General features: G+C 55.9%; 8 protein-coding genes across 8 annotated transcripts; 5 read left to right on the top strand and 3 right to left on the bottom strand.

The window, feature by feature from the left end:
• Window positions 1–785: 785 nt before the first annotated feature.
• Window positions 786–2941, top strand: CC84DRAFT_1222324 (uncharacterized protein; the record flags this gene model as incomplete). The annotated part of the gene is made up of 5 exons (XM_018183356.1): window positions 786–881; window positions 936–1380; window positions 1438–1874; window positions 2002–2203; window positions 2253–2941. 5 exons carry the CDS (start codon window positions 786–788, stop codon window positions 2939–2941), a joined length of 1869 nt encoding a protein of 622 aa, XP_018030356.1.
• A 1276-nt stretch (window positions 2942–4217) lies between these two features.
• Window positions 4218–6521, top strand: CC84DRAFT_1155965 (uncharacterized protein). The gene is made up of 4 exons (XM_018176958.1): window positions 4218–4324; window positions 4374–4779; window positions 4829–6149; window positions 6197–6521. Exons 1-4 carry the CDS (start codon window positions 4264–4266, stop codon window positions 6437–6439), a joined length of 2031 nt encoding a protein of 676 aa, XP_018030355.1. The 5' UTR covers window positions 4218–4263; the 3' UTR covers window positions 6440–6521.
• A 669-nt stretch (window positions 6522–7190) lies between these two features.
• On the top strand, window positions 7191–8687 carry CC84DRAFT_1155962 (uncharacterized protein). Its single transcript, XM_018176957.1, has 2 exons — window positions 7191–8138; window positions 8187–8687. Exons 1-2 carry the CDS (start codon window positions 7615–7617, stop codon window positions 8458–8460), a joined length of 798 nt encoding a protein of 265 aa, XP_018030354.1. The 5' UTR covers window positions 7191–7614; the 3' UTR covers window positions 8461–8687.
• On the bottom strand, window positions 8494–10977 carry CC84DRAFT_352227 (MFS general substrate transporter). Its single transcript, XM_018185881.1, has 4 exons — window positions 10207–10977; window positions 9572–10162; window positions 9078–9523; window positions 8494–9014 (listed from the first exon to the last, which is right to left on the bottom strand). Exons 1-4 carry the CDS (start codon window positions 10572–10574, stop codon window positions 8845–8847), a joined length of 1575 nt encoding a protein of 524 aa, XP_018030353.1. The 5' UTR covers window positions 10575–10977; the 3' UTR covers window positions 8494–8844.
• CC84DRAFT_352226 (P-loop containing nucleoside triphosphate hydrolase protein) lies at window positions 10978–12461 on the bottom strand. The gene is made up of 4 exons (XM_018185880.1): window positions 12383–12461; window positions 12191–12329; window positions 12022–12141; window positions 10978–11959 (listed from the first exon to the last, which is right to left on the bottom strand). The coding sequence occupies exons 1-4, from the start codon at window positions 12434–12436 to the stop codon at window positions 11382–11384; spliced, it is 891 nt and encodes a 296-aa protein (XP_018030352.1). The 5' UTR covers window positions 12437–12461; the 3' UTR covers window positions 10978–11381.
• Window positions 12462–12577: 116 nt separating this feature from the next.
• CC84DRAFT_1155960 (TRAUB-domain-containing protein) lies at window positions 12578–14157 on the top strand. The gene is made up of 2 exons (XM_018176956.1): window positions 12578–12623; window positions 12674–14157. The coding sequence occupies exons 1-2, from the start codon at window positions 12602–12604 to the stop codon at window positions 14122–14124; spliced, it is 1473 nt and encodes a 490-aa protein (XP_018030351.1). The 5' UTR covers window positions 12578–12601; the 3' UTR covers window positions 14125–14157.
• Window positions 14158–14408: 251 nt separating this feature from the next.
• On the top strand, window positions 14409–17585 carry CC84DRAFT_352211 (alpha/beta-hydrolase). The gene is made up of 2 exons (XM_018185879.1): window positions 14409–16645; window positions 16703–17585. The coding sequence occupies exons 1-2, from the start codon at window positions 14528–14530 to the stop codon at window positions 17474–17476; spliced, it is 2892 nt and encodes a 963-aa protein (XP_018030350.1). The 5' UTR covers window positions 14409–14527; the 3' UTR covers window positions 17477–17585.
• On the bottom strand, window positions 17467–19355 carry CC84DRAFT_1168889 (NAD(P)-binding protein). Its single transcript, XM_018179512.1, has 4 exons — window positions 19212–19355; window positions 18620–19006; window positions 18120–18380; window positions 17467–18014 (listed from the first exon to the last, which is right to left on the bottom strand). Exons 2-4 carry the CDS (start codon window positions 18920–18922, stop codon window positions 17754–17756), a joined length of 825 nt encoding a protein of 274 aa, XP_018030349.1. The 5' UTR covers window positions 18923–19006; window positions 19212–19355; the 3' UTR covers window positions 17467–17753.
• Window positions 19356–19368: the final 13 nt, after the last annotated feature.

Here is a 19368-nt window from a genome sequence, read left to right as displayed (position 1 = left end):
ATTTATCGAATCACCAAATCTGATCGGGACATTAAAGAGCCGTGGTGACGATGAATACCTTCTTTCGTTGGGCCTCTAAGAGTTTTGAGCCAGCAACATCAATGACGGAGTTTAGAAATACCTCTGTGGTAACAGAGGAACAACCCCGCCGGCTTTTGGCATCTATCTAATATGAATGGCACTCGCTGAGTCGCACACTCAACTTAAGGTCAGAATTGGACTCGCGCCAGCGCTTTCCCTGTGTGTAGTCTGTTTGCGGCAAGACACAGTCATCGCCATCAGGTTTTTATCAACTGTGTCCCCGCTCGGCAGCCTCGCTGCTTTGATCCTCTTCTGGCTCTCTATAGGTTTCGCTGACTGGAACTAATCCGAAGTGCTGTCGAGTCGCGACCGAGTTCCAATCACCTACGTAGGTTGCGTCTGCTTAAGACTGAATCTGACAGGCACGCCATGTCTGCCCTGGTTGCGGATTTCTCTTACTTTTACTTCACCTGAGGTGGTCGCATGGATGCAGCCGGCATCCGTTTTCAACCTCTACAAAAGGTTCCCCATTTCCACCTTCGAAACTATTTCTTACTCGTCCACCTTCTACAATCTCTAGCAACCTTGTCAACAATCAACATTGGTTCTCATTCGTCATCTGCACGTCGAGCCTTCCATACTGGAAGGCTTTGCGCGTCCTTTCCGTCATCACGGATCGCTTTTCTTCCAGCAAGCGCCTAGGTACCCCTTGTTCCTCGACGACAGGAAGTGAGTTGAACACTCCCACCCCACAACCCGCCAACATGCACGAAGGTGCTGCTCCGCCCGATTCACCTGCTATGCCTCAGCAGCAAGACGCCCCGCGCAATTTTCGTGGCTACTTTGGGGACCAGCAGCATGTAAGAGAAATTTTCCAATGTTTGTGCATGTGCGATCCTCATATTGGCTTGTAGATGGCCACAGGCCGGGCTGCCGCTACTCCAGCGCAGGAAAACCCGCCCATGGAGCCGACTAACGACATGGATCATTCGTCCCCGGTCGAAACTCGCATTCGCCAGGAGTCTAGTGACGACGACGATGTGCCCCTCCGCGACCGCCGCCTTTGTGATTACCATCAACAACCCACGTCCACAATGGCAATCCAAGAACGCTTGGGCTTCCAGAAGTCTGCCAAGGCATCACCATTCAGCACTGCTAAGACTCACAAGAAGCCCGGTCCTAAGCCCTGGGCGGCCAAGCCTATCGCAAAGAACGATATGAAGGCCAAGATGGAGGTCATCCGCGCCATCGAAAAGAATTGGGGCAAGAACTTTATCAGGGACTACATCCCCAAGTGTCATCGCCCACTACAGAAGAAGAAAGGCGGCAAGCGTACTGCATTCCGCCAGCATGAGATGGGTATGTGTTATAATGTTATGTAGCAATCTTGGTATGTGTACTCACGCTGCACCACAGACCCCAAGAAGTGGCTACCTTCCGTTCTTAAGTCCCTTCTCGGAATTTCCTACCTGACTACCGATAAAGCATTCTTGAAGAAAGCTATGAATGACATTGTCCGACATCGCATCAAGCACACTGGGAACCGCAAGCCTCAACTTGTTACCACGGACTTTGATGTCATTGAGGACATGATCACTCGTGGTTGGGACATCGAGACTAGCTTCTCCATCCGATACAAGCATCTCCTCCTCGCAAATCCCAAGGGCTACCTGGAGACAGACGAGGATATCGACCACATTCTGGCTTGCGGCGATGATGAATATCAACGCAGCAGCGATTTAGACCACGAGGATGAGGATGACGACGATGACGACATGGAGGTTCATAATCAGGAGGAAGAGGACACTACCAACTTCTCTGGCCCGTACGCAGGGATAGGAGGTTATATCCATGTGAGTATTTCGACAACACTGAGTCGAAATTGTAGATGCTGCGTTGCCTCTCTTGGGGTAATACGTGTACTCAACCCCTTTGCCCAAGCACAGTGCACGATAGCCGTTTGTATACTGACACAACCAGGGCTCTCCGCACCAGCCCCCGAAGATGATCGTGCCAAAGCATCCAAAGCGTTCTAAACCGATCAAGAAGGAGAAGCAAGAGAAGCCGATGAAACCAGCCAAGGCTACCAAGCGTTCTGCGCTCTCGAAAGGATCGCCAGACAACCAAGCTCCTCAGCATCTTCCTCCGCATATGTATGGTGGCTATGGCATGCCTGTATATGGTACGTGCTTTCTAATCCTTTCAAAATGCATCGCTCACCCTAGGCTTAGGTCCGTATGGCGCCTTTCCAGGCTATCCTCCCATGCCCGGCTATGCTCCACCGGACATGAAGGGTTTCCCTCTGCAGCCGCCTTACGGAAAGGGTTATCCTCCCATGCCGCCGATGTTTCCATGGACTTGCTATGGTCAGCAGGAGAAAGACGGGAAAATTCAGGATCCTCAAGCTGCTGGGTATCCGCCGTATGGTTTCCCAGGTCACGCCTACGGCCAACAGCCAGACAAGGACGGCGACACTCAAGATTCCCGCGCTCAAACCCATGGTAACCCGCCCTACGGCTACGGCTACCTAGGCATGCCGTCTTACCCTCCTCCGATGTCTCCCTCGCCCAACCTTCCGCGGTCCACACCTGCCCCTTCAGCCCCCGCGCGCCCCTCAGGCCTCACGCGCTTCTCTCCCTTCGACAACTCCAAGCGCTCAGCCTCCCGCCGTGCAGACCCATCTGTTCGTCACCACGATGCCGCTGGCTATACCCACACACCGTACATCAAGCGTGAGCCCGGCGTCGAGGATCACCCCATCGCCATCGAAGACTACGACAATGGCCCGAGCAATGACTTGGGTGAGGCGGTCGAGGACTCGCAGGATGGCGACCAGGAGGCGCTCGATGAGATTGCGGAGCAGGAGCGCCATATCCAGATGCTCCGCGCGCGCTTGGCCAAGAAAAAGAGCCGTGGCTAGGCGGGTTGCGTCCGCTCGTGTGATGGTATGTGGCGCTGGTGATGAATCATATCATGATCAGGCTTTTTTCGAAGTGTGGTTTCGTCAGGGTATGTGTGCTCTGAACAATCGCGGGTTCGGCTACTTCATGGCTCGCTCATCTCGCATCGAACTACGGGCGACATGATTCCGCCTGAATCCGGATGAGACAATGATCCTTTGTGGCTCGATTTCATTTGCGATCCTGCTTTTCTAGTGCTTGATCTAGATAGCTTAGATACTTGCCGTATGGATCGCGTGATTGCCTCTATGATTGCTCCCATCTGGTGATACTGGTTGAAGAACGCGATGACTGCGGTTCTACGTGGATTTCTTTTACATTTTAACTGATGCGTCTTCACAGGTTGTCGGCACGCTACTCGGGCCAATAGTAATTAATTCTCATCTTAGCATCTACGTTGTAGATTAGTTCGGGCTTCGATTATGATGTGCGACTCTGGAAAGGGTCTCGTTCAGGTCTAGTGAGACCGGTCGACGAGCTTGGTGACGAGATCATTGACTTTAATGACGGGCTTATCGACCTTGGCGAGGGGCGTCCTCCGAGTCAGTACGACATGCTTGTAAACAAGGACCTCAAAACATCGTTTATAGACGACCGCAGCATATGGAGGAGCGTCTACAGCCAGCATGTTACCAAAGTTACTGTGCTGTTCACTGAATATTGAAGTGCCCCTTTGGTCGAGTTTCCGTCCGCAAAGGGGCTCATTTTAAACGGTTTCCTAGAAGCCTGTCATGGTCGGCGCTACAAGTGTATCTGATGTGGCGTCTGTTTGACGCCGTAGGAATTGAGTCGACGGAGTGTGCTCCTCGTGAATGACTCTGAAGATTTAGACGAGGATTCATTCTAAGGTAGGCTGCTGGTGCACGACTGCGGGTTCCTAGTGTGGAGAATGGCACTGTGTCCACGTCTAAAAGCGTTGTTGCTGCCGAAGTAACAATCGCTGCATTTGCTCGTCGAATAGGTAGCGCCGAGCATCAATCGGTCCTGATGCTAGGGGTCGACGCGTCGCGATGTTTCGACCACTGCGACAAGGAGCCCTAACGGGCAGGAAATAGCTTGCTCGTGAATATGAGATTCAGTCCATTGCCACAAAGGTATCGTGTGCCAACAAGCACATGGGTGGTTGTTCTGTATAGATATAGAAGAGACCGATGCATGTCGGCCCAGACGTAGCCAGTCGCCGAGGCCGGGGCGGGAAGAGCGCCGTGGCCACCCTTGGAGAGGAAGGCGAGGGCAGCAGCAACCCAGGGCACGGCGTCAATGCCTACGCCCACCGTCTGCGATGCGCAATCCAGTCGCCTGCGTCACTTGTCGGAGCGCGAAGCAGAAATGCATCCACAATGGTGCGTCCCCGCGAATGGAGGTCCGTACACGTGTGCTAATGCGCCCCAGACGCTCCACCTTGCGACCGATGCAAAGCAGCGGGAAGGGCCGATCTCTGCGAGTTCCCACCACCAGGAACGAGTGCAATTCATCGCAGGCCCAAGCGGCCAAGACAGGAGGACGGTCCCACGCCGCCAGCGGCATCGACCGCATTGAACGTTACCTATCGCGCGGCGAGCGGCAGCGAGCTCAATGCCGCTTCGGCAGCCCCAGCCCCAGCCCTATCGCCGACGGCCACCGCATCTCTGCTGGACAGCCTGGATCCCTTCGACCTGCTTACCGACGAGGTCGTCAACAGCTATCTGCGCTGTAGCTACAAATGGAGCTTCCACCACACCCCCACGTTGTTGCTGCGCATCCGCGCGCGCACCCTAGAGCCATGGATGGTCTGGGCGATGCTCGCGCTGGCCGTTCGGTGTGTACATTGACTTCACCTGACTCCTCCGGTCCGCTGACAGCAGCAGCTTCGTGAGAGAGCCGCCTGCGCCGTTCCGAACGCAGATTGAGGCCAGCAATGCCTTCGCCGCCCATGCCCGCCAGATACTACAGTCCGACCTCGAAACGCCGAGCATCAGCCGTGTCCAAGCCCTCCTGATGTTGACGGGACACGATTGGGGAGCAGGGAACGGGCGCCGGGCCTGGATCTATCTCGGCATGGCTATTCGTCTGATAGAGGTCATGGACATCACACAGGAACCCAAGGGTCCCAGAAATCGCAAACCAACGCGCGAAGAGTTCATCGACGCCGAAGTGCGCCGCCGAACAGCTTGGACTTGCTTCTTGATGGACTCGCTGCTCAGCGGCGGCAGAGGCCGCAAGCGATCGCTGGCTGCCAGTGACATGGCTATCCAGCTTCCTTGCGAGCGAGAGGACTTCGTCTTTGGCGAGCCAGTCTGCACTCAGCGCCTCGACGGGTCGATACACATGCCTCCGCTGTCTCTGGCCGTCGGAGAGCTTGGCATTATTGCGTACAGCCTTCGCGCAGCAAACATCTGGGGCAAAGTAGCTCGGTGGGCGTGCTCGGAAGAACTCAAGACGCAGCTCCCTTGGTCGGTGACTTCTCAATTCCAGCAGCTGATTTACGAGCTCGAACACTGGAAGAGTTCTCTGCCACCCCGTCTCCAATATGAGTTGTTCTCGCTGCATAGTCACAATGCCGTAGACCAAGGACAGGCATACTGTTATATGCACTGCATATATTTCATGGGCTCTATGTTCTTGCACCGCGCCTACCTACCGGTCCTAGGCCCGCAGACCACACCTGAAGAAACACTCCACGAGTACAGCGAGCACAGCGACAGGTGGAAGATGTGGCAGAAATCGTCGCGGCGAGATTTGTTCAATGAGGCGTCCATGGTGCTCGACATGCTGGAGGAGATGCGCAACTTTGGCGTTTTCTTCTTGCGCGGCCTGGTCCCATGGATCGGTTTCACCATCTACACTGCTGTGGGAGTAATGTTGTACAGTTACAACTTCCCTTCTGGCGAGGATGACCCACGCGTTACAGAGAAGGCACGGGGCCGGGTCATCCGCGGCTGCACCTTTTTGAAAGAGATGAAGACCCAGTGGCCCATGTCAGAAACGTGGTTTGAAACGATCAAGCGCATGCAGGCCTACTATCGTTCTGTGCTGGGACAAGACGGGCCCGTGTCGCCGGACGAGCGCCAGGCGCTGCGACGCGCCATGGTGGACTATGGAGCCCTGCAGCCGTCTCCAGTGCAGAAGCCGGCTGACGCCAAACCGTCGGTGGACACGGACGTCGTTCGCAATAGCATTGGGCAAGAGGTACGCATCGCCCTCGGACTTTTCTCTACATGGCTGATCTTTTCTAGCAACCTGCTCCTGCGCCTACGCATCAGCAACAGCAGCTCGTCTCCCCGCCAGAGTCCACACCAAATGGGTACACCTCAAATTTCAATTGGAGCGCACAGCACACCGTGCCCCCTCTCGAGGACGACGACAACTTCAATTTGAACTTTGACTTCACCAGTGCAGACATGGAGGAGATGATGAGGGATGCAACGCAGGAGTTCTGGGCTTCCTTCCCCGGCGAGGTTGGTGTGGCGTATCAGTAGGCTTTGTACACGGTATAGTATGTATCAAAATCGGTTCAGCGTTCCTTGCACAGGCAGATCAATAACAATGCCTTTTTCACACACTGCCTCGGTGCGTCGCACCTAGCTTTGACGGGACGGCAGTCGCACTAAGTGCTGCTTCCCACCCCACTCCGTGCACAGTCTTTTGCATGCCGATTCTTCGCCGCGACTCACCTTGTACGCAATTCTCGGGATTATACATCTTGCAACACCAGGTGGCGTCATCGGACAGCTGAAGCTCGGCCGTGTGGCCCAATGGTACGACAGCCCGTAACGTACACTCGACGATCAACATCTAACCGCGAGCACAGGCAAGGCGCTTGACTACGATGTCACGTGATCAAGAGATTCCAGGTATGCATTCACAACCTAGCAAACCATCAAGGCAGCATCCCTAACAGTTCGAAGGTTCGACCCCTGGCACGGTCAATTTGACTTCTTTTTTGTACTGTGAGGTGGTGTAGCTTTTTTGAGCAAGGGAAGACTGCGTTGTGATTGAGATTCGACTTGAAACCGAACCATTAGCGGCAGCCTTGGAGTTCCTCCATGACGAATTCTCAGGCCATTCCTATGTACAGGGGAAAGCCTCTTAGACATATGCGGGTATAGAATCGTGTTACTCCTACTCAAGGTCGCGGTTGCGCATTCCCTTTTCGTAGGCCTCGGCTGTGGTCACTGTTGCACTGGCCCCGCCGTGCTAAAGCTAGCTCGCTTTACAGTTATCCCACGCCCTGAACTCCTTCTACGCTTGATAGCACGGGGCACGCTATAATCCGTCTCACATTTTCGGATATTTATTTGGGGAAGGTGCCATTGATGATCTGGCGAAGCGCTCGCGCAGAGAGCTAGAGACGTAGGCGTAAGCCCCGAAGTCGGCGCTCCCACCATTCGAATCCGAACTTGCATTAGAAGTACTATTTCCGACGGGCAAATCGCCAGGTCGAGAGACTAAAACTAAAAACAAAGATCCAGGAAGCTTGTATGGAGGGAGCCTGACTGTCTACACGTTTTGAGTCATTGATCTTGGCCGCGCCTTCAGCGACACGACCGAAACCCGCCTTGCGACCTCACCTCATACCGAACCTCTCAACACCTACCATACTCGACCTCCAATAGTCCTTCTCCAGGCCTAGAAATTACAAGCAACTGCCAGAATGGGCGTCTACTACGAAACCATTCCCGACTCCCTCAAGCCATGGATCCTCGACCAGAAAATGCTCTTCGTCGGCACCGCGCCGCTCTCCCCGACCGGCCACATCAACATCTCCCCCAAAGGCGGCAAGCAATTCGGCATCGTGTCGCCGACGCAGTTCTGGTACCTCGACCTCACCGGCTCCGGTGTCGAGACGCACGCCCATCTGCACGAGCCGCACAATGGCCGCATCTGCGTCATGTTCGTCGCGTACACGGGGCCGCCCCGGATCGTGCGCATCTGGGGCACCGGCCGTGCTGTCGAGAATGGGACGCCCGAGTGGGATGTGTTTGTGCGGGAGAACAAGGTCGATACGATCCCCGGGAGCAGGAGTATTATCCTGGTGGATGTGCATCAGTGTGCGACGAGCTGTGGGTTTAGCGTGCCGACGTATGAGTGGACGGGGTGGCGGACGACGCTGGATGACTTTTTTGCCAAGAAGGAGAAGAAGTATCTGGAGGGGAAGGAGGAGGAGAGCATGGATCGGTAGGCGCTGACCTCTCCCATCACACCGAGTGAAGCTGATGCCGGCAGGTACTGGGCGTTCAAGTCGCAATACAGCATCGACGGCATGCCGGGCATGAAGCGCGGCTACGAGTTCGCCCAGAAGAACAATGTCGCGCCGCTCAAGAAGTGGGTTGGGAAGTGGGCGCCCAGAGACTTCGGTCCCAGACCAACCCAGCAGGTCTCACCGATGCATCTCATCCTCGTGGCGGTGCTGAGCTTGATCATCGGATTTACGCTCGCGGTGACTATGGCGCCGCCGGACTTTGTGCGGAAGGTGCAGCACAAGGAGTTCTTTCTATGAGGGGATTATCTGTGCGGTGTTGCTTATACCCAGCGCATGCGGGCGGATACTTGGTGAGTTTTGCAGATATTGTACTTCAGACGTTTATATTCCAGTCTTGTGTGCAATGGAGCTTCAGGCTTTTAGTGCGATCATAGACCGAGACCGTCGCTCCTCGTCATGCCCGGGCACTCTATCAACCTATCCACTTCACTCGAGTCGACAGGGTAAAGCACACGTTGTCATATAAACACATTACTTCATTACACAGCTTCCGACACAGCACTCTATCCACAAGATATCGTCCAGCAACTTTTGTCAACCACGGATTACTTCCTGCTCCTTTCCACCCATCCCAGGCAAGATGCCTCCCAAATTGTGATGAGCCAACCTCCCACCGAAAGTCTACACGACAGGGCCACCCTTGGCACGCATGCGCGCGCCGTAGATCTGCAGCAGCGTGAGGATGATGGACGCCGCGGCGACGATGGCAGCCTGGATGCCGAACGACTGCCCGTAGCCGTTGACCTTGCCCCAGGGCTCCTGGAAGTAGCCAACGGAGAAACCGGCGCCGACTGCAGTGACACGTTAGCAAGCTACATCCTGCATTTGGCGGAAGAAGAAGGCTGAACACTTACCCCTCGCAAAGTTCAACAACCCGGCAACCTCACTGCTCGCACTCCCATAACTATCCAGACAATACGCCGTCAAGCTCACGCTCGCCAGCATACTCCCAATCACATACATTCCCCAGCCCATGATGATTCCCGCGTAGCTGAGATGCTTCTCGAGCGTCTGGCCGACGAGCACCAACCCGGGCACCATCAGGATGACGACGACCTGGTTCATGAGCAGGCGCGCCTCGGGCTTGAACACGCCGTTGTGGCGCGCGACGTAGCGGCGTGCGATCAGGTCGTTGAAGAAGTGGCCGCTGAGCTCGCCGATGGTCACGGCGATGAGCGGCGCGAACAGCAAGTAGCCAATGGCGTTGTTGTCGAAGCCGTAGCCGCCGTAGGCTTGGGGCGTTTGCAGGAGGATCGCCGAGGTGATGTTTATACCAACAACCCACATGAAAGTCATGGCGCTGCAGACGACATTAGCAAAGGTAGAAGGAGGGGAATGTAATACGTACTAGTAGATCATGCATGGGATCATGATGGGCTTGAGCAGCGTCTTGACGAGGCGGGTGACTGCGTGGCTGAGGTGGTAGAAGCCCGCTGAGTTATGGTTCTGGATCTGCCAGACACCTACGAGACGAGACATGCGGCCCATGAACGTCTTCGGGCGAGCGGGCTGCTTTTCTCTGGGGATGGTGCGATCGTAGAACGTTTCGTCGGAGATCAAGAGGATGAGGACCAGATCGAGCGCACCGACTGCGAAGACGAGCCAGAAGGCTACGCGCCACCTACCGTGCGTACCCGCGATGATGAAGTTGCTGAACATGGGCGCGAGGTACGGCGTAAGGAAGACGCCGTACGTCCAGATGCCGATCTTGCGGGCGTGCTCGTGGAAGTAGAACATGTCCTTGATGCAGGCCAGACCTACGATTTGGAATGCGCAGAAGCTGAATCCCATGAGGACGCGGAAAGCGTAGTAGACGGCGTAGTTGTGGGTGACAGCGCAGGCGATGGTGAAAACACAGCCGGTAAGAGTAGACCAAAAGAGAGCGGGACCACGGCCCCACCATGTAGAGACAACGATCCAAAAGATACCACCGATGGCACTATTTCGATGAGCGTGTGGTCTTGAAGCGAGTGGGATACTTACACCATGAGGACGTTCAAGTTACCAGTCTCGTTGACTTTGGCGGGTGTCTTGTTCCATTCCAGACCTTGGGACATGATCAAAGGGATGCCCGCAGCAGAGCTGTAGTCACCCAGACCGGCCGTGATAGACAGTACGATAAGAAGAGCATGCTTCTTAGTCGAAGACCAGTTGAGTGGGTCATTCGGGTCGTCTGACGGCTGAGGAACCAGAACGGTATGCCCATCTGGTGCAAGCTTCAAGTTACTGTCCACGTTACCGACATTAGCATCGACGACGATGTCGTCGCTGATATCCTTCTGCTCATGCACCTGGATCACCTGCACAGTGTGATGCAGGATGCCCGCTTCTTTGTCAGCTAGAATGTCCATGTCGAACTGTCAGCCGGTGGAGCAGAGGTAGTTGCGAGGACTGCTTCGTGTCTGCTGCAGGACCAACGCGTTGGGTCAGTGTTATATAGATGTGACAAGCCCATGCGATGGTAATACAAGGCAGCACCATGCGAGCCATGCGAGCGCCACACCACTGGGCATCATGCAATGGAGAGACGTAGAGAAGCGATGGATTCAGGAACGAACCGAACTCCGAAGACCCGGGTCAGTGAGTCTACGTGCGTATGGTGCTCTTTGTGGGATGTATATTTTCTGACCGAAGACGTTGTGGGAATCTGACGATGTCGACGTCGTTAGTCTTCCGAATTGGGATATCGAAAGATCACAGGTAATCAAGATTCCTAGGGCCACAATAAAACAGCGTTATTTGATTCTCATGCTCGAACGATGTCATCTGCCATGAAACGTTTATTGAAACGTATTTGCGATAGGGGTTGATCTTGTGGTCTGGAGTGAAATCTCGCGGTCGCCAACTTGGACATCATCAAGTATGACTAGCGCTGTGACTAGGCTGTCGTTGCTCGGGCCGAGCCACATGCGTAGTTGGGTGAGAACACTCGAGATGTCCGTAGAGTGTCCCATGCGATCCAGGCTTTTGGTAGATTTTACTGGACTTAATGTTCTCATTGGACGAGGGGTGAAAATTTCCCGTTCGTCTCGGTGGTGCATCCACACCCACGCGATGACACGCGATCGTGAAATCGAGCGACAAACGAGTCTTGCCAGAAGTTCAATCAAACAGATGAGCTGATTGACTGTTTTTCTGGCATGTGAATGTTTCGCTGATCACTTTCCTAAGTCTATGATCCGGGCCACTTCGTTCGCCATGGCTGCAAAAATGTGCGCTCTGGAACTGTCTGGTTCCGCGACCACGGTAGGCTTCCCCCCTTCAGCCCCAGCACCCATAGCAGCATGCAGCGGAAGCTCACCCAGTAGCCTCATGTCGTACGTGCGGCACATGTCTCTTAATCTGTTCATATCTCCGAACACGTTATGCGTCTCCCCGCAACCAGGACACTGGAAGCCGCTCATGTTACACACAAGCCCGAGGATATTTGTGTTCACTTTGCGGAAGAGCTCGACGCCTTTGACAGCATCTTTGAGGGCAAGATCCTGAGGAGTGGATACGATGATGGCGCCATCAAGAATGAGCTGTTGGGTAATTGTCAACTGCACATCGCCGGTCCCAGGCGGTAGATCGAGGACGAGAACGTCAAGGCCACCCCACTCAACCTCGTGGAGGAGCTGCTGCAAGGCTTTCATTACCATGAGCCCACGCCATGCTACCGGCGAGGATTCTGGGACCAGGTAGCCCATAGACATGCTCTTGAGGCCATAATTGGACAGCGGTATGAGTTGGTTATCTGATGGACGTGTCAGATTTCGCGTGGGGGCGGGTCTGGGTGGCATCGGGCATAAGACTGACTGGCTGAGAGTCTGGGTTCGCCGGAGAGATTCAACAAGGTGGGTATCGACGGGCCGAAGATGTCAGTGTCGAGGACGCCAGCTCTGTACCCGCTGCGCGCGAAGCTGAGGGCCAGATTTACTGCAATGGGTCAGGGTCGTGATCGAGGCCTTGCTTGTGGTTCGCATGCCTGCAATGGTGCTCTTCCCGACTCCTCCCTTGGCGGAAGAGACGGCAATGACCTTCTTCACGTCTTTGATGCTTCGCTTTTGCGGCAGGCCGCGCTGCATGCGAGGCAGCTGCGGCGGCGCGCCAGAGCGTGGGAGCCCCTGCACTGTGCGATTAGCACTGCAGATGGATTGATGTGCACTCCAGGGCGTACCAGGGGGTTCTCATGCTGCAGGCGGCGCAATGTTGAGAATAGACGCGGCTTCATGGTCGCATTGCGGTGGTGACGAATGAGCGGCGAAGAAGCTCCGCAGCTTGGGACGGAAGGTGCAGCCACGCCAGACGCGACTGCCAAGAGTTCGCAGCCGAAACTTTTTAGCGGGGCCGCAAAGCTCCTCCCCATCCCTCACACGCCGCAGCCACGCATATCGCGATGAAGAAGTCCAAAATCACAGGTAAGGGCATGCAGAATACCATCCGGGCCCATTCTGACCTGTGCGCGCAGATTTCGATCCCGAGGAACTGCTCGACCCGGCGCCGAGCTCCAGCGACGCCGAGGATGCCGATTCTTCGGGCGCGGAGGACGACAACGCGGGCCGCGAGCATTATGCAGATGTTGGAAAGAGCAAGCTCCGAAGGAAGGAGGTTGTTCCATTGGGGCCCCAGTACACCGGCACCCAAGTCAGCCGCAATGCTGTGGAAGACGAAGACAGCGACGACCCATTCGCAAAGCGCTTCGACGAGGATGGCAGTGGCAGCGATGACGACGAGGATAGCGAAGCCGAATTCGAGAATGGCGTAGCCCAAGAATCGGGTTCCGGGAGCGACGAAGACGACGACGAGTCTGGAGACGAAGAGCAGGGTTTGGATCAGAACGCCGAGGCTGACTCGGACAGCGCATCAGACGACGATGCGTCCGAGGATGACGACACCAACGATGCGGCTGAGACGAGGGCGCTCATGAGCAAGAACAAGGAAGACGTGCGCGAGTTGATGAAGGACCAGAATTCGCTCGTCACCAGCCTCGCTGCCGCCGCGCAATCCGACGTCGCCAAAGGCCAAGCGATCAAAGCCCAGCGCAAGACATTCGATTCGTTCCTCAACACACGGGTGCGCTTGCAGAAGGCACTCATCGCGACCAACTCCATGGTCGCTGAGGACCACAAAGACGAATCTGCACCTACTGCATCTGTCGAGGCCGCCGAGGCCGCAGCGGTGCTGCTTCTGAACAATCTTACGCGCCTCAGAGCATCGATTGAGGAGGCGCGTACGGGCGAAAAGCGAAAGCGAACCGCGTTTGGACCCTCCACTGCGTCGTCTGACATTTGGGACAGATTGTGCGCCCAAGAAAGTTCGGCAAAGAAGCAAAGAAGAGCTGTCATGGAAAAGTGGTCTGCAAAGACACGGACTGCAAAGATTGCGACTGCTCAAAGACAGCTAAACGTCAGCGCGGAGCAGACTTTGACCGAGGTCCTCGACTCCCAGCTCACTAACTCGACCCATCTCGTCGCGCGAACACAGATGCCTCGTTCCTGCGCCCCCATCCAGTCGGCATCGTCCAAGCCGTTGCCTGATGTCAACATCTATGACGATGCGGACTTCTACGGGCTCCTTCTGAAAGAGCTTCTTGAGCAGCGGTCCGCCGAACTTTCCAACAACGGCACAGCTGAGTTTGTCGTGCAGGCGCCGTGGCAGGTTGCGCGCGAAGCGAAGACGAGGAAGGTAGTCGACACAAAAGCTAGCAAAGGGCGACGACTGCGATACACGGTGCACGAGAAGCTGCAGAACTTCATGGCGCCGGAGCAAAGAGGGCTGTGGGGCGAGCGTCAGCGGGACGAGCTGTTCACCAGCCTCTTTGGACAGCGTCTTGCCCTAGGTGAGCAAGACGACGTCGTGAGTGAGGAGGAGGATGCAGTGGATGCCGCGGAGCAAGGGTTGATGCTATTCAGGAGCTAGAAACCGCTGTTGAATCATATGTTGCGATTTGTCTATTTCATTTTTTAGTTCCTGTGCACAATGTGCACATGGTGCGTCTAACCGTCTGCAGCGCGGTAGAAACGCTTTCGGTTGATATGTAGTTCGTGGCTAACGTCAATGGGAGACAATGCCGCAGCCCCCCGTCCCAAAGGAGGAGTCCACGCCCAAGTGGGTCAACCCAGATGAGGGATGACGTAGTTGGCGTTCTCTGGACCCTTGTCGTGAAGATCCATCTGGGGAACAACACAGATCTCTTGCTGAGCACATCTTACGCTCCCCTGAGACACCTCACGGAGGAACAGGTTTCGCCATGTTCCCCACATCCTCTTGCCACACGCATTCTTCCTAACATTCCCTACCTTTGAGTCCCTGGGTTGCGCGCATGCCCATCAACACCATCACCGTGGGCGCCGCGGTCGCGCCCACCATTATCGAAACGTACATCTCGCACTACCTCAACCGCCGCCCGCTCAAGCAGAAGCCGACCGCGCACATCTCGTACCACGAAGGCCTCGAACTCATAAGAAGGTTCCTGCACTACTCGTCCTTCCACGCCGTCGAGGAAATCCAGGCCTTTACCTCGCAATGGGTGCCCGTGCCCGTGTGGGTCCACGTCGAACAGCTCGTGATCCCCCACGCGCAGTTGAAGCTCTCAGCCGATCACGTGCGCGCGCATCTCGGTCCTGATGGCATCAAGGCCATCGGTGGTAATACCTGGTGGCAATGGCGCAGGGAAGGCAGCGAGGCGCTCAAGGCCGAGTGGATCGAGATGCGCAAGGACATGGAGGAGCGCAAGAAGTCGCCCAATGTCAAGGGTCAGCGCGTCATGCTGTACGTGCACGGCGGGGCGTACTACTTTGGCAGCGTGGACGAACACCGATACCAAATGCAGCGGCATGCTCGCAAGCTCAAGGCCAGGGTGCTCGCGCCGAGGTATAGGCTCGCGCCGCAGTTCCCGTTTCCCTGTGGTCTGATGGACTGCTTAGCGGCTTACCTGTGGCTGCTGGAGGAGAAGCACGACCCGTCTACTATCATTTTAGCTGGCGACTCTGCTGGTGGCGGCATGGTGCTGACAATGCTAGTGGTGATGCGCGACCAAGGCATTCCTCTGCCTGCTGGTGCGATATTGTTGTCTCCGTGGGTGGACCTTACACACAGCTTTCCCAGCCTAGCTGGAGATGGCAAGCTGGACTATATTCCTCCACACGGCTTCGTTCACAAGCCTAGCGTAAGCTGGCCGCCTCCGAACGCCGACGACCTACTGGCCTACGAGGGCAACAAGCCAATCGACGAGAAAGCCAAACCAGACACTGCAGCCACAAAAGAAGAAAAGAAGGAAGAGAAATCAGCGCAGAAAGAGGAGAAGCAGGATCGCGTGCGAGGCTTCTCGCTCACCAATGCCGAAAAACCTGACCTTGGAACCCTCTCGAACGCGCCGATATCCGATGAGAGTAATGGAGCTGGAACAGAAACTTGGATATCTCATGACGGCAAATATAGTATAGGACCCAAGTCGATGCTTTCTCTCCAACTCGACGGGAAGCTCATCGAGATCAAGGACCAGATCCAGCTCTATGCGCCCAACCACATGCTCACTCATCCGCTAGTCTCTCCCGCTCTGCAGCCTTCCTTGGGTGGGCTTCCTCCGCTTCTGATACAAGTCGGTGGAGGAGAACTCCTCAGAGACGAACAGATCTACATCGCTCACAAGGCCGCCCAGCCGCTTGCTTACCTACCTCCGCCATCGAATCATCAGACAGCCCAAGCCATTTCGGAACAGGCAGCTCGGTACAGGCCTACAAACGTACAGCTTCAGGTTTGGGATGATCTGTGCCATGTTGCGCCGACGCTTAGTTTCACTCGGCCAGCAAAGCACATGTACCGCGGCGTAGCGCAGTTCGGTGCCTGGGCCCTCGCCCGTGCGCAGAAGACCTCGATCGATATCATGGACGATGACAATATCTCCATCGTTAGCAGCGACTCGGGATCTACTTCATCCGACAGCCAGCTCGGCGCAGAAGACATCAAGCTTAGCATGCCGCAAAGCGCCCAGCACGTCGGCTTCGAAAGCGTGTCCACCAAGAAAGAGCAGGGCGCTGTGGTTGGCAGAGCGGGTGACCCTATCCCTCCGTTCGAAAACCACATGATCCGCCAACGGGTCGACCGCCACGGGCGCATCTATCCGCTTCCTCCGCCACAGGAATTGGAGGCCCTCAACATGCCGAGTAGCGACGTAGGCGTTCCGAAGAAGGGTCCAGTTAACAAGTGGATGAAGGCGCAGCAGCAGTGGAACGGCAAGTTTGCAAAGCAGAAGCTCAAGATACAACGAAAGCGAATGCGGGACATGGAGAAGGGATACGAAGGGTTTGATGGTGAGACGCCGCCTCCGACCGCGCTGGCAGGACGAATAGTGAAGGGTATGAAAAAGGAAAAGAAGGCAAAGAAGAGCTGGGGTATGGCGATGTGGAGTTTTTGGGGAAGCAAGCACGATGAAGCCACCGTACTTATCCGCAGAACCCTTCATATACTCTGGCGGACTTACTGACACGCTTTACAGATCGGCCGCGAAGAACAAGCCAACCAGTCCTCCGAAGCAGACCCCCAACAATCCACCGCTGCTGGAGCCTCCACAACAGACGGCCCATCCAACACCAATCCCCCTCCCCCACCCTCACCCCGCGCATCCCGCCGCAGCAAATCCAAACACCTCGCCCCAGCCTCCGCGCCTTCCACGCGCTCGCGCTCCCGCTCGCGCCACTCCACCGTCACAGACCGCGGCCAAATCACCGCCTCCACAGACGAACTCGCGCAGCTCGCGCCACCGCCCACGCTCGCTCACGTCACCGTCCTCGCCCCCGAGCGCGACGGCAGCAACGGCGCGCCCACACCGACGCTTGTATTGTCAGATGGTAGCAATGGACAAGAGCGCCCGCAGAGCCCGCCGACGCTGATCCCCGCGACGGATACGCTGAGTACGCGGCCGACGAGAGGCGGGGTTGCGTATCCGTTCACGCTGAGGGTGGGTGATGATGCGGGCGGGGACGCGAATGCGAGTATGCTCACGTTGCAGAGTGTGAATTTGGGGAGTCCGGGGTTGGAAGAGGAGACGAAAGAACTTGTGGCCATTGGAGGAGAGCCAGAGCTAGAGCAAAGTGTAGAGCGGCCGGGCGTGGAGCGGTTCGTAACTGCTGCGGATATCGGCGCGCTGGGTGGTGTAGAGAACGAGAAGGAAGAAGAGAATGAGGGCACAGAAAGACCAGGTGTAGAGCGCTTCGAGACCGCGCGGGAGGATCTGAGCACGCTGGCTGCTGGGGTGAACGGGAAGGCGTAGATGCGATTGATTGGAGTCGCTTACTCTGCGTATACCACTTCCTGTTCTTCCAGTCGCCATACCCCATATATACCCTTCTTAAACATAAAGCAACAATAAATACTATAACATACAACACCCGCTCACGTAAACGTGATCACCAGAGATATCGCCTAAGTCTAAATCTCTAGACATGTAGTAGCTAGGGCTAGGTGGGCTCAACTATCAAGGGGTCAATCATGGCTTGCTTTAGTTCCATTTCTCATGCTGGCACGAGAGAACATCCTGCCCCTCACGCTCAAACTTTCTGCTTCGCCATCCATTCCTCCGCCTCCTCTTTGAATTCCGCCCTCCATCTCGTCAGCGGCGGCCGCTCGTTCACGATATCCCCGACAGTCCACAGCATGCGCTTCTTATCTGTCTCCTCGCTAACATCGTTGTCCGGGCAGATGATGTAAAACTTCTCGTCGGCTATCTTTTGTTCCATGTACGCGGCTACCTGCTCGGGGGACCATGCGCCCGCCGGCTTCTCCGCGGAGGCGCCGGGAACATTGCCAGACTGGGGAAGTCAGTGCATGAGATCGTAGGCGTAGAATATGGGTTCAGGATCGCAGTGGACGAGTGCGTGAGCGATACCCGCAACCCTTCAAAAGGAACGACTCACCAGCCCCGTAAATGTCCACCCCGGCACGAGCAGATGCACGCTGACGCCCTTGTCCTCCCTCAGGTCCCAGCTCAGGTGCTCGGCGAGGGTCTTGACCGCAGCCTTGCTGGCGTTATACGCCGGGTTGCCCGGTGGGTTTGTGATGCCTTGCTTGCTGCCTGTGATGACGATCGCGGCAGAGGAGGCTTTGCTGCGGGTTTGGAAGGAGGGAACGTAGGTGTTCAGGCCGTTGACCACGCCGAAGAGGTTGGTGGAGAGTATCTGTATGGGTGGGTTAGTCCGGCGATGTGTGGCAGGGGTTGCAAGGGTTGTATCAGAGATTATGCAACGGAACAGGTTCTGAGAAATCAGGTTGAGGCGCGGTGTAGGTAGGGGTGTACACGTGGTGGTAGCCGAAGTCCGAGGGCCTCGCAAGAATCGCCGTTCGCATAACACACCACGCAATGCCGTGCATGGCCTCAACCTCAGACGCCAATCTCCCCGCATGACTGCGGACTCACCTTCTGGAAATACTCAGAGTCTCCCCACGTGCCTTTTGCGCCGATTCCCGCGTTTAGCATCAGGAAGTCGACGTCCCCAACCTTCTCTTTGATGCCCTTCCACTCCTGCTCTTGGCCCACGTCCGCTTGCAGGCATTGCACATCTCCCTTCAGGCTGCTCTTCGCTAGTTCAAGCGTCTCTTTGTTGAAGTCAACGACCGAAACGCGCATTCCGTGCTTCAGGCACAATTGCGCAACGGCTAGACCAATCCCCGAAGCTCCGCCAGTGATAAGTGCTCTGGACCCAGACTTGAAAACGGACATCTTGTTCGTAAGGGCTACTCGCGCGAGAAAAAAAGATATTGTAGTGGTGCTATGACGTGATCACTCGGAGGCCCGAGCAGCAAACTGCAGTTCTCAATCGTCAGTGTTTCGGGTTGCCTGAAAACAGGCGGGCGGGCGGGCAGACACGGGACTTGCATGATGTGGATAGCGAGCTCACGGACGGTTTCCCTGTAGTCCAGTGTTTGCAGGGGTGCATTTCTAGAAGACACAGACACTTGCAAAATGCTGGCTTCGGGAGCGCCCGTATCGGAAGGGGAAGGTGGCTTACGGGGTTGCCGGGTGGCAGATGTCCGTGACGCGGTTCTAAGCCGTACTTGGCACTGTTTCACTAGCGTACGGGCAATTGAAGAGGTGGTGGGCTTTGAAGTTGTTTTACAGTCGTTGTAGAGCAGTCAGAGTTGTGGAAGAGCCGATGAGGGGAGTTG

Source organism: Paraphaeosphaeria sporulosa (assembly GCF_001642045.1).
Source record: "Paraphaeosphaeria sporulosa strain AP3s5-JAC2a unplaced genomic scaffold CC84scaffold_13, whole genome shotgun sequence".
Lineage (NCBI taxonomy): Eukaryota > Fungi > Ascomycota > Dothideomycetes > Pleosporales > Didymosphaeriaceae > Paraphaeosphaeria > Paraphaeosphaeria sporulosa.
Note: the sequence above shows the minus strand (reverse complement) of the source record. Positions and strands in the feature narration are given on the sequence as shown.

Coding starts and splice junctions, on each gene's coding strand:
- CC84DRAFT_352211 (XM_018185879.1), top strand. CDS start 14,528: ATGCCCATCAACACCATCACCGTGGGCGCCGCGGTCGCGCCCACCATT. Junction 16,646..16,702: donor GCAAGCACGATGAAGCCACC/GTACTTATCCGC, acceptor CACGCTTTACAG/ATCGGCCGCGAAGAACAAGC.
- CC84DRAFT_1155965 (XM_018176958.1), top strand. CDS start 4,264: ATGCGCAATCCAGTCGCCTGCGTCACTTGTCGGAGCGCGAAGCAGAAA. Junction 4,325..4,373: donor GCAGAAATGCATCCACAATG/GTGCGTCCCCGC, acceptor AATGCGCCCCAG/ACGCTCCACCTTGCGACCGA. Junction 4,780..4,828: donor ATGCTCGCGCTGGCCGTTCG/GTGTGTACATTG, acceptor TGACAGCAGCAG/CTTCGTGAGAGAGCCGCCTG.
- CC84DRAFT_352226 (XM_018185880.1), bottom strand. CDS start 12,436: ATGAAGCCGCGTCTATTCTCAACATTGCGCCGCCTGCAGCATGAGAAC. Junction 12,142..12,190: donor CGGGAAGAGCACCATTGCAG/GCATGCGAACCA, acceptor GACCCATTGCAG/TAAATCTGGCCCTCAGCTTC. Junction 11,960..12,021: donor CGAACCCAGACTCTCAGCCA/GTCAGTCTTATG, acceptor CACGTCCATCAG/ATAACCAACTCATACCGCTG.
- CC84DRAFT_1168889 (XM_018179512.1), bottom strand. CDS start 18,922: ATGTCCGTTTTCAAGTCTGGGTCCAGAGCACTTATCACTGGCGGAGCT. Junction 18,381..18,619: donor ACTCTGAGTATTTCCAGAAG/GTGAGTCCGCAG, acceptor CCACCCATACAG/ATACTCTCCACCAACCTCTT. Junction 18,015..18,119: donor GGTGGACATTTACGGGGCTG/GTGAGTCGTTCC, acceptor TGACTTCCCCAG/TCTGGCAATGTTCCCGGCGC.
- CC84DRAFT_1155962 (XM_018176957.1), top strand. CDS start 7,615: ATGGGCGTCTACTACGAAACCATTCCCGACTCCCTCAAGCCATGGATC. Junction 8,139..8,186: donor GAGGAGGAGAGCATGGATCG/GTAGGCGCTGAC, acceptor TGATGCCGGCAG/GTACTGGGCGTTCAAGTCGC.
- CC84DRAFT_352227 (XM_018185881.1), bottom strand. CDS start 10,574: ATGGACATTCTAGCTGACAAAGAAGCGGGCATCCTGCATCACACTGTG. Junction 9,524..9,571: donor ATCCCATGCATGATCTACTA/GTACGTATTACA, acceptor TGTCGTCTGCAG/CGCCATGACTTTCATGTGGG. Junction 9,015..9,077: donor GTTGTTGAACTTTGCGAGGG/GTAAGTGTTCAG, acceptor GTGTCACTGCAG/TCGGCGCCGGTTTCTCCGTT.
- CC84DRAFT_1155960 (XM_018176956.1), top strand. CDS start 12,602: ATGAAGAAGTCCAAAATCACAG. Junction 12,624..12,673: donor GAAGAAGTCCAAAATCACAG/GTAAGGGCATGC, acceptor CTGTGCGCGCAG/ATTTCGATCCCGAGGAACTG.